The 14,705-nt window shown below is 45.6% G+C and overlaps 3 protein-coding genes across 3 annotated transcripts; all 3 read left to right on the top strand.

Annotated features, from left to right (window-relative positions):
* The first annotated feature begins 811 nt into the window (after positions 1–811).
* LOC306711321 (thrombomodulin-like) lies at positions 812–3,989 on the top strand. Its single transcript, XM_079180198.1, has one exon. The coding sequence runs from the start codon at positions 967–969 to the stop codon at positions 2,422–2,424; it is 1,458 nt and encodes a 485-aa protein (XP_079036324.1). The 5' UTR covers positions 812–966; the 3' UTR covers positions 2,425–3,989.
* A 661-nt stretch (positions 3,990–4,650) lies between these two features.
* thbd (thrombomodulin) lies at positions 4,651–7,009 on the top strand. Its single transcript, XM_079180028.1, has one exon. The coding sequence runs from the start codon at positions 4,816–4,818 to the stop codon at positions 6,466–6,468; it is 1,653 nt and encodes a 550-aa protein (XP_079036154.1). The 5' UTR covers positions 4,651–4,815; the 3' UTR covers positions 6,469–7,009.
* Positions 7,010–10,241: 3,232 nt separating this feature from the next.
* On the top strand, positions 10,242–14,421 carry LOC306711634 (toll-like receptor 5; the record flags this gene model as incomplete). The annotated part of the gene is given in 5 exon segments (XM_079180650.1): positions 10,242–10,360; positions 10,604–11,575; positions 11,579–12,893; positions 13,853–13,941; positions 14,185–14,421. Coding segments are annotated over 5 exon segments (2,682 nt in total). The 5' UTR covers positions 10,242–10,291.
* Between the last annotated feature and the right edge of the window lie 284 nt (positions 14,422–14,705).

Below are 14,705 nucleotides of genomic sequence, written 5' to 3'. Positions count from 1 at the left end.
AGATAATACCAGTAGTGGATTAAAGAGTGCAACATTTCCCTCTGAAGAGAAGATCTAAAGCTGCACCGATCTGAAATATGTAGAGCCGTACACTCCCTCTTTTGTTACTTTGTTTGCAGAATGTCATTTAAATAAGTCTTTTCCCCCAAAATTTCTATGCGATGTTGACATTAATAACCAACATTATTTGACCACTCAACAAAAAAACTCCCTGTTCCCATCAACTTATTTTAATTGTCTCCTTTTTCTCTTGAAGCTAAACCAGCCTTCCACTAGCCCAATAAAGAAATACAAGGGTCATGGTATAAAGTGACACTGATGATAAACTGGATTCTGCCTCTCAACACTGATCCATCTACTGCCGGAGTTTCTAAATATGAAATATGTCATGTCAAATTGTGACATCATGGAGCATATCATGATTAGTTCTTTGCTTGGCATATTGTTGTCAGAGTATTAACTTAAATGAGGAAGAGGCACAAAAAAGACAATACGAAAGATTCTTCATGTATTTGTCAGAGTGGAGAGATGTTCTTCTCTTCCCTGGAGGCTTTACTGGAATATCATCTAAATCTAGAAAACTCATGGGAGAGGATTATGGGATATTGTTCACCCCCCCCCCCCCCCCCCCCCCCCCCCCCCTATTACAAGTTCACGTGCGTGCATGTGTGTGCGCTCTGTCGTTGAACGTGTATGTGTGTGTGCGTGTGTGTGTGTGTGTGTGTTTTGATGGGACAGTCTCTTTGAGATAAGGCTTTTGGACAGCGGGGGAGGGAGGGTTGAGCAATCAGAGCGGGGCTTTGGACGGAACTTCCTTCCTCGCCTGGTCCGACATAAAAAAAAATACAGTGTGAGGCTTTTATAAATGGGGGGCTATGCTCAGCCTCCAGTCGCTGAATCCGCTTCAGATCGTCGAACACGGAGCTCTACACCCCCGCAGGTCACCACTTTTCTAACATCGCCACCATGCTTCCTTCAACAAACGCGCTGCTCATTTGTGTGGTTGTCCTCTGCGCGCTGGAGGAAACGGTCCTGTCCCAACGCGGACATTGCGCCGGGAATCAGTGTTTCGCATTTTTCCTGGAGCCCGAGGACTTTACAGGCGCACGGAAAAGCTGCAAAGACTCTGGCGGACAGTTGTACGCGTTAGGCTTGGAACAGGTAGAGGAGATATTGACTGTCAGCGGTAGTTACTGGGTGGAGCTGCCCAGCACAGACACGGCAGCAGAGGAAGCTGCAGCAGGTCTACAAAGCTGCCCGTCCATCTCCGTGACGACCGGACGCAAAAACGAGCTGCAGCGGGAGCCGTGCCACGGCACCCTGAACGGATTCCTGTGCCAGTACACGTTCGAGGAGCCGTGCAGTGGCTTACAGACAGACGGAGACGTGCAGGTGAACTACACCACGCCCACGCCCATGGACTTTAGGGCGGACGAATCGGAAACGTTTCCACCAGGAACCACCGCGGTAACGGTTAAGGTTGGCGGTATATATCCGGAATCGAAGCATGTGTGTTACTCCGAGGGTTGGATGCAAGCTCCCTGGACGTGTGAGGTGCTGTGGGGGGGCTGCGAGCACAACTGCAGCGCCACGACACACACCTGCATCTGTCCCGCGGGGAAGGTCCTCCATCAGAACAACATATCTTGCACCACAGGTCCCTGCGAGGAGAACCCGTGCACAGGCGAGGGTGAGGAGTGCGAGAACACCCGGGAAGGGTTCAAGTGCACGTGCAGTGATGGCTTCATCGAGGAGGATGGGGGGTGCGTAAACGTCACGATCTGTGAGAAGTGTGAGCACATGTGTGACAAGTTTGATGGGGTTTACCAGTGCATGTGCACGAAGGGGTTCATGGTGGCGGTCCATGACCCTACCAAGTGCGATATGATCTGCACCGAGAAGGACTGTCCGGCCAGGTGCGACAGGAACGACCAGGACTCGTGTTACTGCCCCAACGGTTACATCCGAGACTTCCAAGACGGGGAGAGCAGCGCACCCTTTTGCACCGACATCAACGAATGCGAGATGGGGCAGTGCGACCACGAGTGTGTGAATTTGTTCGGGAGTTACCGATGTTTGTGCGACGAGGGGTTCAGGCTGCACCAGGACAGGAACACGTGCGTGCCCATCGAGGAGGACGATGGATCGGGCTCCACTCCTCCTCCGTACCCCAGCCCAGCCAGCGCACACCCGGCTGCGGTGCCCTCTTACGTCAAGACCGGTAGCGTCCTGGGCATCGGCGTGTTCATGGCGCTGTGCGCGGCCCTAGTGTACTTTCTCATCCGAAACGCAGTCAAGCGTTGCGGCAGATTCGAGCTCTCCTCCATCAAACACCCGGACATCGATATTTTCTATCTGCAGCAGGTGACCTCGGAGACATACAAGAGGTTGTCTATGGACAAACACTTCAAAAGTGACTCATAAATACTTTTAATCACACCCGTAAGGAAGTATGCTGCTTTTCGACCTTTTGATTTTTAGTTTATTTCCTCAAGAGACGTCCAAGTTTTGGACTTTTATCACATATTGTTTCACAGGAAACTGGTTATTTATCTGTAAAGCTGCCCTCAACACTCTGTGAAGCAGTGATCTGTCCCGTGATAGGGTGACGGGTGGCCCGCCAACCATTGTCTAACTCACTATGAAAAGAAATTGGTTCACAATGGGAATTTTTTTTGTTCTACTTTTAATGTAAATGCGGTGCCAGATTTCACAAAAAAGCATAAAGATATACAATACTCATACAACAATGGTATAATTATAAAAAATATCCCAAAAATAAAATGTATGTTTACATTACAGTCATTTAGTAGACGCTTTTATCCAAAGCGACCTACAATTCAAATTCGATCACATTCATACACCGTAGGCTACGGGAGCAGTTTGGGGTTAAGTGTCGTGCTCAAGGACACATCAGCATGCGGCTAGCGGAGCCGGAGATCGAACTGCTGATTCTCTGATTGAAGGACGGCCCTGCTCTCCACTTAGCCACAGTTGCCACTAACTTAAGATCTTAAGTCAGAGTAATCATTATATCTGATAAAGTAAAGTCCTAGATATTGGACTTGATTTATGAATGTTCAGTAGATTTTTGTATATAATTGTTGTTCATTTGTCTCACTTCAACCTTTTTGTTTCCATGAGGACAGTTTTTTGGACTTATAAAACAAACGAGAGGCTGTTACATGGTACCAATAAGTTAGTATGGTTGCTTTTTCTAATTACTACAAATCCAGCAATGTCAACCTTTCATTTTCAATGTATTTGAAAGACGAGATTCTCTCACACCAGAACCAGCTGTATGTCTGATGTCACTTAGCTGCTGTCTTGTTACACTGTACTGAGCTGTAGTTAAGTTCTTTAAAAAAGGAAAACAAAAGGGCTTTTGCTCCACATCCTCGTTTTGCACACTTTTGCGTATCGCTTCTTCTGTAACGTGACACTGTAAACCTTTAGTGGAGCTAAAAGGAGCTTTTGTTGTCAAATGCACATTCTTCTTCTAGTGTGTGGTGTTTTTGTGTTTGACCAATGTTTTCTCATTTAATATGCTAGTTTTATATTTATATTTATTACATTTAGTGTCCTTGGCCACTATTTGTTTTGGGATGCATCGGTTGCTATGGAAACCGTGTCTGATAACTCACAGCAGTGTGTATAGTCAGGTGTTACGGGCCATTTTTCACATGCGCTTCCCTGACGGAGATCATCCGAAATGATATATCCACATTGTGGAATGTCCAAATGTTTATTGACTTAAAGAGACTTGTATTTCTGGGGGCATCCCGTCTCTCTCCAGGTCCTGATTTGGGCACACGACTCCTTCTGTATAACACTGAGAACATTAGAACTATAACTGAAGGACATGTTACCGTATTCTCTGATAATGCTGTGCTACCACTGACAGTCACATGAGGTTGAATGTTGTTGCCTTTACTGACGGCTCATGGAGCTTTTAGCGGTCGGTGAATATTTCACAATTGAATGATAAATAAACTTCTGAACAGTAAATGTTGGTGTGTGGTTCATTTTCATTAATATTTGTACTTTTACTAATCATTTAGCAAGGGGGACTTGGTGTCACTTAGCAATATTCATAACAGAATAATCATAATTACAATACATGAGTTGAGAGGAAGAAACACTGAGAAACCCCCTTAAATAATAGACGTTCCTTTGCATTGTAGTGTTTTATTCTTTTTCTCTTATTTTATGCAGTTTTTCGACATTTCACTGCTGACCTCAAGTCTCAGATGAAAATCAACACATTGCAAGATTTGTCATCGTCTCAACCTCTTCCTTATTCTGCCTAGTTATGAGCTATGATGACGCTCATGTTCACGTTAATGTCCGGAACAAGTCAACATGTGTTGGAACGAAGTTCTAAACTGTCAAAGTTTTAACCTCAAGCTAAAATGTATTTAAAGTCTGACCACGAGACTAAATAAACAACTCGTTCACACTTAGTGAAGAGTGGTGTGGGGAGGGGCTACTGCACATTGGGGGCGTTGGGTAGATGCCCCCTCCTCCACTTGCGTGCGCGCGGCTTCGCTGCGTATACGTGCGTAAAAGCCGTGAGTAATTTGGGGATGTGGTCCGCCTTGCAGAGGAGAAAGTTTCTGAAGGAAGGGGGATGGGGAGAGGGAGAGACAGTGAGCAGCGGAGAGGGATGATTAAGAGCCACTTCCTTCCTCCGCCAGAGTACTAAATATGGAGTCGGAGGGCTATAAATGCGAGCTTGACGTTTTCTAAAAACAAACAAGCATATACACTGCCGGGACGCGCGAGAACATAAACGGACAGCAGCGAGGTTCAAACATGAGGGACGTTACGGGACTATTTGTTTTCTTGTTGACTTTCCTGATGGGAAGAGCCGGCGGGATAGAGCCGAGTAACGGGTACTGCATCGGGACCCAGTGCTTCACTGTGTTCCATCACGCCAGCGATTTCACAGCCGCGCAGGACCGATGCAGAGACCGGGAAGGACATTTGATGACAGTGCGGTCGTCTGTCTCCCACGATATTCTCTTCATCTTGTTGGGGAACTTGACGGGGCGGTACTGGATCGGCTTACATCTGGCGAGCGGCTGCCCGGACTCTGCTGCTGAGCTGAGGGGCTTCCAGTGGGTGACCGAGGACAGCGAAAGCGACTTCTTCAACTGGGCCCCGGGTTTGGACGACAGCTGTTCCTCTCAGCGCTGCGTCTCGGTTTCCCAAGAGGACGAGTTTCAATGGGTCCTGGAACCATGCGGCGAACACTTGGCCGGGTTCCTCTGCGAGTACAGCTTCAATGACCCGTGCAAAGGTCTTACGGCCGCGCAGGGCGAGTCCGTCACCTACAGGACCCCCATGGGGTTTGTGGGCGAGGATGTGCTGTCTTTGCCCCCCGGGAGCACCGCCATCCGGATGCCGTCCGAGACCAAATACGTCTGCTTCACCGAGCAGTGGCTGCAGGCACCCTGGCGCTGCGAGATACACGAGGGCGGGTGTGAGTACAGGTGCGCGGTGAACCCCAAAGACAGGCCCGTCTGCTTCTGCCCGTCGGGCCAGGCCGTCAACCCCACGAACAACGTCACCTGCGAGGTGACGGGCGCGGACAACCCGTGCGTGGCCCTGCACTGCGCGCATGCCTGCTACAAAGACGAAGACTCCTACGCGTGCCTGTGCGACCACGGCTTTAAGCTGGCGCAGGATGGCAGGTCGTGCGTGGACTTTAACGACTGCCGGGACGAGCGGCAGTGTCCCGGGGAGAACTTCATGTGTGTCAACGTCGTCGGCGGGTTCCAGTGCGTCTGCGAGGATGGATACGAGGCGCGCGGAGACCTGTGCGTCGACGTGGACGAGTGCGCGTCCGCTCCGTGCGAGCACATTTGCGGTAACGCTCCCGGCAGCTACAAGTGCTCTTGTTATGATGGATACAAAGAGGACCCGAAGGCACCGACTAAGTGTGTGCTCCACTGCGGGGAGGAGGAGTGCGTCGCCGAGTGCGACCCGAACGACCGGTTCCAGTGCTACTGCCCGGACGGGTACTTGGCGGAGGAGAGGGAGACGAACACGGTCTGCATAGACATGGACGAGTGCTCTTTCTTGTATTGCGATCAGGATTGCGAAAACACGTTCGGCAGCTACGTGTGCACGTGCTCTCCAGGGTACACGCTTGTTGGAGAATTTAAGTGCGTCAAAAACGGGGATGACACGGACACAGACGGAGGATCGGAGGGCTCCGGAGAGGGCACGACCCCGGGCGTCCCCACGACATCCCCCGCGCCGCGTCCGGATCCGACGAGGCGGCCCTCGGCGGTGACGGCGGGGGGTCTCGTGGGGATCATAGTGTGCACCGTGTTCTTTATCTTGCTGGTGGTGTTTCTGGCTCATCGCATCCTCAGCGGCAGAGGGAAGATGGAGAGCGGGGGCGCGCTCAAAGCCGCGGGGGACGAAGCGCACAGTTTACGCATGACGAGTGACTCTTAAAAAGAAAAAGAAAAAGAACATATATATATATATATATACATAGACAGATACAGCACGACACGTGAATGTACAGGTGAAGCCTCAAAAAACAACCACAGAGACAATGAGGTGACTCAGCAAAAACAATTATGGAGACAGGAGTGATGCAACAGGAGACAATGCCACCATGAACTCACGAGACAACAGAAGTATTATACAAAACAAATATTTTTCACTGCCCTTGGAGTACTGGTCTTTCTGCCATTCAACACAAATACACCAGACGCAATGCAATAAAATATGCCAAAGAACTTTGTTTCGTTATTTTTAAGTTTGTGCATTATTAAGTTATTAAAAAAAAGTGAATGAATGCAGCGCTCTGTGCCAGTCTTGCCTCAAACACGGGCCGACTGCCCCCCCCTTGTGGAGAAAGAGGAGAACTACAGGTCAACCATGAATACGTGCACACAGCTCCCTGTTATAAGGAACCCCATTAATGTCCTCATACACACACACTCATTAGGCACACTTTAGCCTGGAAAACATGTTAAATGGATACGTGGATGGACTGGAGAATAACTTCTAAAATGTAACACCTCCCCTGAAAATAATGGAATAAAAATTTATTTTAGAATGAAAATGTCCAAATTATTAATCCATCACTTTTCATTCTTGTGTCGGTAATAGTTGTTGCAGCAGTAGTAGAAGTAACAGTAGGGGAGAACGGGGTTGGTTGTCACATTCATTATATCTCGCCACTATGAAGGTATATTTGTGTCTTTATTACGCAAACAAAAACAAATGTTTTGAGAGCAAATTTCTCGCACTGCAATCAAAAATCAAGTTTGTAAGTAAAAATATATAAACTGAGATTAAATTATTTGTTAGTTTTGCTTATGAAACTAGAATGTTTGGCTGCAAATCAAAAATCGTTGCTTTCAAAAAATAAATCTTTGCTCTCAAAACAAAAAGCTCTGCTCTCAGAAAATGATGGATGTAGTGGGCGGGGCATACGCTGCTGAATGAGCCAGGAGTTTCTAGGAGTTCGACTTGGCTCTTGGTATCTGCTTCCACTGTAAACACGGACTCTGTCCTAATCCAGCAGCTGCATCCTTCGGTGTATATATGTATACATATGTTCATAAATGTATATATATATATATACGCACATGTATATATACATATATATTTATTTATTTCTCAATGAATCTTAGCAGAGAAAAGAGCCTGGATACTTGCAGATACTAAGGCAGAGGACAGTTAACAAAAACAACAGCAGCAAAACAAATGTCAGCAAACGTGTTTATTAACTTGCAGTAACACATATGCACATACTTTATATTTTTTCTATAAGTTGTCCTTTTTTTGCTTGCAAGGCAGTCACCCTCCCCTGCAGGGTTACTTTCTCCAAAATTGTCCAAATCACATTGAGAAAATGATGAAAAGAGAAACCTGTATCAATAATGTTAACACAAGGATGATATATAAAGGACTAATGTCTTAATTCAAAGCTACGGTTGCTGAATGTTTGTCCCCGGTGAAGAGGCCGTCGTTCTCCCCCCTCAGCTCCTTGTAACAAAACAACATGTAGAGTTAGTTTTATTTTACACGACAAAACAAAAGGAGCAAAATACTCAAATTCAGTGTAACAACCAGGGATTTATAAAGAGAACAAACACATAAAAGGTTACTTTACCTGTCCGACGTTGAATTGCTGTTGATTTGGTCATATTTCCCTGTTTTTTGAGAACTAAATAAAGCTTAGATATTTCATCTTCAATGTTTGCGGTCAAAGCAAAATATAAGAAGAAGAAGAGAAGTGTAGAAGAAGAGTAACGGAACTACAAGCATGAACCCGACCCGTGGGCCCTCGCTCGCCCCCTTCAGTGAGGCAGAGGTACTGTTTGCTCCCCTCTGTGCTTCTTCACTGCGGTTTAATGTCAGATCAGCAAGACTGAATATGTTCTACACACACGAGAAATACAATACATGTCCTATTCTATGGAACGAAAGGACTTATAATACAAGTGTCAACAAATATTACAGTGGTGACAAACAATGAGAAAGCAAAAGGCACGCGCTCAAACCAGTTTGTTAGGGATTGCGCAATCTGAGGTGAGGCACAGCTCCTCGCTGCCTCACCTCTCGGGTCTCCTCTCTGTTTGAACAGGGCATGCGCAAATTCAGCGATTTTGATTATAAAAATGCTTAAAATGATTGACATCATACCGAAATTACATTTTTTGCACAGATCAGTAGATACATATTATTTATTTTATTTTATCATTATTTGTTTTTTACTTTTCATGATGACAGGTGTACAGCAGGACTTATTATGGTAACTCAAATGAGTAAAAGGAGAGCTGCAAAACCAAACGGTCCACTACAGAGGACACAAATGAATAGGATGGGTCTCAGGAGGTTAATACGAGGATCCAATGCAACAGCTAGAGCAAGACAATGAGGAAAGTCTATCTTTGAAAGATGAAAACGTTATTGTGTCATTTAGGAAATTGCGACATGTTCTTTATCTTGCTCACGGGTTTTCCTCACTGACAGTTAACAAATCCACGCATGTCGACGAGCCTCAGAGCAGATATTTATCGGGATCATAAGCAGTGTTGTGGTGGGCAGGTCTGCAGGGAGGAGGTTCCCACTCTGTACACAGGAGAGACATTGAAGGGTTGTCCCATTTCACACAACACCGACACAGGTAAGATGTTCACTTCATTATCACTGTAAACTGCGAATCATAAATACGATTTGTGGCCTGAAACGTGTGCGACGGACTCGCTTCATTTTCGTCGGTTTCTCCAACACATTCTCGAGAGTTGGGAAAACATTTGGGTTGTTTGAACTCTGTTATCGACTAACATCCGCTGTTAAAAATAGCCTACATTGTGCAATAAGCCAGTCAGTCTGCCTGTTCAGTAACGTTAATAAACCGAAAACTTTCAAAGTTACGTAGCAGCTTTTATTTTAAAAGCTCTTAGCCTACAGGTATTAAGGTGAAGCTGCTAACACCGTTAATAGCCTGTAACATGATTGTGTATTGGTGTTGATGCGCAGGAGAAGCGCCGTTATGACGTTATCAACTTAAATACGGAACACATTCCGCAGTACAGCCCCGCCCCCTTATTCACTAAAAAGTATTATTATGTGAAGTATTATTATTAGGGGTACACAGTTTATTTGAACACTGCCTACTCACTACACATAACAGGGAGAACATATACCAAATAAAGTATCATGTCTGCTTTTTGTAACATATTTAAAAGTTATGAATTAGTAGTATTATCCAGTTGTAATTATTAAAGAGGTATTTAACCAATGTTTGCAGTTCCATAAAGTTGGATGGTTAAAAAGAGAATGGTCATAATTGAGCATATAGAGCAGGGGTCTCAAACTCAAGGCCCGCGGGCCGAATCCGGCCCGCCACGTCATTTTATGTGGCCCGCGAATCCGCCAGCAAAAAAAAAAAAAATGTAAAGTTAGACTTGTTATGTTTGAATGTGGCAAGAAAGTGAAGTGAACCTTGTTGTTAAAAAACATAATTTTAGAGTCACAAACTCTAATAAAATGTAATTGTAACTTGTATGGCAGGTGGTCATTACAATAGGACAGTTATTTGCTCAAGGCAAACATGTCAGCTATACGAATAGAGCTTTGTTATTAAAGCTCATATCAGGCATGAATGGTTGTGTACTGAGCAGTGTGCCGCTGAAGCTCCACAGCGAACTATGAACCGGCTAAAGCAAACAATCTTTTTTCTACAGACGTTACTAAATGCTCAAATACCTACCCGTCCTCTGTTATATGTTCACTGCTGAGCCGATGCAACAACATGGCATTCTTGAGGAACAGAATGTGGACACTGGCTCTTCAGTCGGTTTTCATCGGATTATACCTACAGGTATGTGTATCACATTTAGATTGTTTCATGATCATTGAAGTTGTATTTTGTCTGTTTTCTCAAACTGAACAGTAAGAAGATAGCAATCAGAAATATTATTTTGTATCCTAAGGCAATCTAATTCAGATTCATAAAAGATTCATAAAAGCAAAAGGGCAAATTTCCCTAAAATGTTTCCTTTAAAACTTATAACGTTCAGTCCTTTTTCAATTTACAGAAATAATGCAACCCTCCTACCTGCAGGTACCCACATGCTACCCATCATGCACTCTGAACGGACTTGTGGCTAATTGCGCCTCACGGCGGCACAACAGTGTTCCTGCTCTGCCTCCCAACATCACCCACCTCTACCTGGAGATGAACAGCATCCGTGAGATCAACAGCAGCTTGCTCAGAAGCTATGACCAGCTGCAGGAGTTAGATCTTGGAGGGCAGAGTGTGCAGCTCGTCATCAGGAACAACGCTTTCCTCAGGCAGAGGAGATTGAAAAGGTTGGTGCTAGGCTCCAATATTGGCCTTCAGATGGAGCCGAGGGCTTTCGCAGGACTGTTCAATTTACAACACCTCTTTTTGGATTACTGCGATTTGGCAGACTCCATACTAGCAGACAGCTATCTGCAGCCGCTTTTGTCCCTGGAAACGCTCGACCTCTTTGGTAATAAAATAGTGAGAGTTCGACCAGGACTGTTCTTTTCAAGACTTTCAAAGTTCACACAGCTAAACCTCAAATTGAATCAGATTGAACGATTGTGTGAAGATGATCTTGTTGGTTTCCGGGGGAAATACTTCAAACTCCTGAACTTGCAATCCAATAAGTTCTATACCAGCTATAGTGAAGGCTTTGACTGGGAGAGCTGCGGTAACCCTTTCAGAGGGATGGGTTTTATAACCCTTGACTTATCCAGCAATGGGTTTAACATGAACACAGCAAGGCAATTTTTCAAAGCAATAGAGGGTACTCCGATTCGTCACCTTTTATTCTCTGGACACATAGGCAAAGGCTTCTCATACGACAACCTTCCCGACCCAGATAAAAGCACATTCGAAGGCCTCGTGAACAGTTCAATTACCACGTTGGATCTGTCTAAAAACCGTATATTTGCTTTGCAGGAGGCTTTTTTAAGTCCTCTAAAGGATACGATCATTATTGACATTTCCATGAACAAAATCAATCAGATTAACAGAAATGCCTTCGACGGTCTTCAAGGACATTTATGATTGCTCAACCTGTCATCCAACCTCCTGGGGGAAATATACTCTCACACATTCACCAATCTGATGGACCTTCGGGTGTTGGATTTATCCAACAACCACATTGGTGCATTAGGAGACAAAGCATTCAGCGGTCTTCCAAAATTACGAGCGCTATATCTGACTGGAAATTCACTGCGAGAACTGGGTTCTCCGGCGCCATTACCAAATTTAGAGTATCTATTTTTGGGCGACAATAAACTTAAATTCTTAAGTAAAATTGTTGCATTGGGCAACAACAGTATCCACGTAGATGTTGCAGACAACAGATTAACTAACTTGGAGGACGTTTATAATATTTTTACTAATTTCAATCGTCTCGAGAATTTCTTCTATGGGGGCAACTCCATCAAGTGGTGCACACCGAGTCCGAAAGTTACTGTACCTCGTAATAATAGTTTGCAAGTGCTGGATCTTCACGACAGTTCCCTGCATACCATTTGGGCGCAGGGGAAGTGCCTCGACCTTTTTGATAATCTAGAGAATCTGCTCGGTCTTAATTTAAGCCTGAACTCACTTGCGACTCTCCCACAAGGGATTTTCCGCGGCCTAGGCTCGATCATAGAGATCGACCTCTCGTCCAATGCTTTAACCTATCTGCAGCCGGACATCTTTCCGATTGGCCTGAAGAGACTCGACCTCTCAAACAACTTTTTAGCTTCCCCGGACCCGGCGATTCTTCGGTCTCTGAGCTTCCTCAGCCTGGCTGCGAATCGGTTCCACTGCGATTGCAGTCTGGAGAGCTTCGCGAAGTGGCTGAACGCGACGAATGTAACCTTCCTGAGTCCAATTGAGGAGTACAGGTGTGAGTTCCCAGCCGCTCTCCAGAATCTTCCTCTGCTGGAATACTCCACGATCGTCAAACCGTGTGAGGAAGACGACGAAAAGGCCGTCCAAGATCTTAAGTTTGCTCTCTTCATCTTGTCCGCTCTCCTCATCCTCGCCGTGGTCCTCAGCGGGATCGTCTACGCCCGTCTCCGAGGGCGCATATTCATCATCTACAAAAAGATCGTGGGTAGGGTTCTCGAGGGCCCGAAGCCAACGCCTCCCGTGGACGAAGTGCAGCACGATGCCTTCTTCTGTTTTAGCGACAACGACTATGGCTGGGTGGAGGCTGCTCTGCTGAAGAAGCTGGATAACCAGTTTTCGGAGGAGAACCTCTTCCGCTGCTGTTTCGAGGCCAGAGACTTCCTGCCAGGCGAGGATCACCTTTCCAACATCAGAGATGCCATCTGGGGCAGCAGGAAGACCGTGTGCATTGTCTCCAAAGAGTTCCTTAAGGGTACGGTTTTTCTGACTTTCATTTGTAGTAACAGGCACAAAGTTACATAAGTCTGCTTCACTTTTGGCCATGAAATATTCTTTTGCTTTCTTTCAAGGAACAGTTTGACATTTTAAAAGATGCACTAATGTTCTTTCTAGCCGGGAGTTGGATGAGAAGATCCATATTGTTCTCCTATATGTTTGTTTTTGGGTATCCTAACTCCTCCTTAAAATCTTGTTTTTGCTGACCTCCAGTGGTTTTCACACTTTTCACCTGGCTGCTTTCTTGGCCATGGCACAGTGACTTATGAGTCATGTGACATTGCCAGCCAGCCAGCAGAGACTTGAGGAAGTCCCCTCCTCCCTGCCAAGAAATAATCTGGTGCCCAATCTCCTTTTTGAACCGCAACTTGATGCTTTAGCACTTCGGTTATACTGTAGGGACAATATTATTGATATAGTGATAATTAGTGAGCTTTAGAGGCGTTTTTTTAACCTTTAGACTGAGCCAAGCTAGCAGTTTCCCCCAGTCTTAATGCTAAGCTAAGCTAAAGATCTGCTGACTGTAGCATAAAATCTGACCAACAGATATAACAATGGAATTGTTCTTATCATCTAACGATCACCACTGAATGAATCCTGTCATTTCTTTGAACGTGGGTAAATGTGTTCAAGCTACGGCGGTGGGGGCCGCAAAAAAACTGCGAAGAGTTGTTAAAACAAAAATAAACTTTTGGAGAAACACAACCCGCCTATCACTTTCCCGGCGATCCAGAGTTGTGCGACCCTGCCGTGACGGAACAAGAGATGTTCGTCGTCATGCATTCACTTGGGGTCAATGGGCCATTGAGTGACACTCCCACACCATTGTTGTTGTGAATGTTTAATTATTTCACACGTTATTACTCCTCTATTACTCCTTTCAACCCTGACAAAGGTAGAGGTTAAAGAAACTAACTGGGTGGCGTCTCTCTCTAGATGGTTGGTGCCTGGAGGCGTTCACTTTGGCCCAGGGCCGGATGCTGGAGGAGCTGACCAACGTACTGATCATGTTGGTGGTGGGGAAGGTGTGTACAAGGCCGCTGAGTTAGTCTTTACACCCAGGCCGTAATGTACAAGTAGTCATGTGATCCATTGTCACAAAAATATTGATCATGGGTGATTTTAAAAATAATCCAACGTTAAATTGACATTGTTACACAAAGGTCAGAAAACTGGTGCTGTGCAATTTTTACTGAAAATACAAAAATAGACAGTTCTTGACTTTCACTAACGGCCTTTTTCTCCATTCTCATACGATACAACTGAAGGTGGCTCACTACCAGCTGATGAAGTACAAGGCAGTCAGAGTTTTTGTCCAGAGAAGAGAGTACCTCACCTGGCCGGAGGACCCTCAGGACCTGGAGTGGTTTTATGAGCGCCTCGTTTCACAGATATTCAAAGACACCAAGGTGAAAGAGTTGGCAGAGGAGAAACCTGAGCCCGACATCCGACCTCACAATGAGGACGCTATCCAGCTTGAGGACATCAGAGCGAACGCCGTGTGAACTCTTGACTCTGTCTGGAAGAAAAGCTTTAACCGAGATCACCTGTTGAATCGGCACCAACATCCAGCTCGCTGGAGTGTCCCCATTGAGACAGCACGACACGGCAGGATGAGGACCATGTCTTACCAACCTTCAGAGGAAGTAAAGGCAAAGACTGAGTCGTGCCGAACCTGTTCGGTCCTGAACAGTTTTGCCTTTTAATTTCGTTGTATTTAGGCGATCTGTGGTAAGATATTAAATATATATATATATTGTATATATTTTATCATTGTCCACATTTACAG

Source organism: Pholis gunnellus (genome assembly GCF_910591455.1).
Source record: "Pholis gunnellus genome assembly, chromosome: 19".
Lineage (NCBI taxonomy): Eukaryota > Metazoa > Chordata > Actinopteri > Perciformes > Pholidae > Pholis > Pholis gunnellus.
This window is presented reverse-complemented; position numbering and strand designations above follow the sequence as displayed.

What these genes read in the sequence shown, in the direction of transcription:
- LOC306711321 (XM_079180198.1), top strand. Translation starts at nt 967, where the DNA reads ATGCTTCCTTCAACAAACGCGCTGCTCATTTGTGTGGTTGTCCTCTGC.
- thbd (XM_079180028.1), top strand. Translation starts at nt 4,816, where the DNA reads ATGAGGGACGTTACGGGACTATTTGTTTTCTTGTTGACTTTCCTGATG.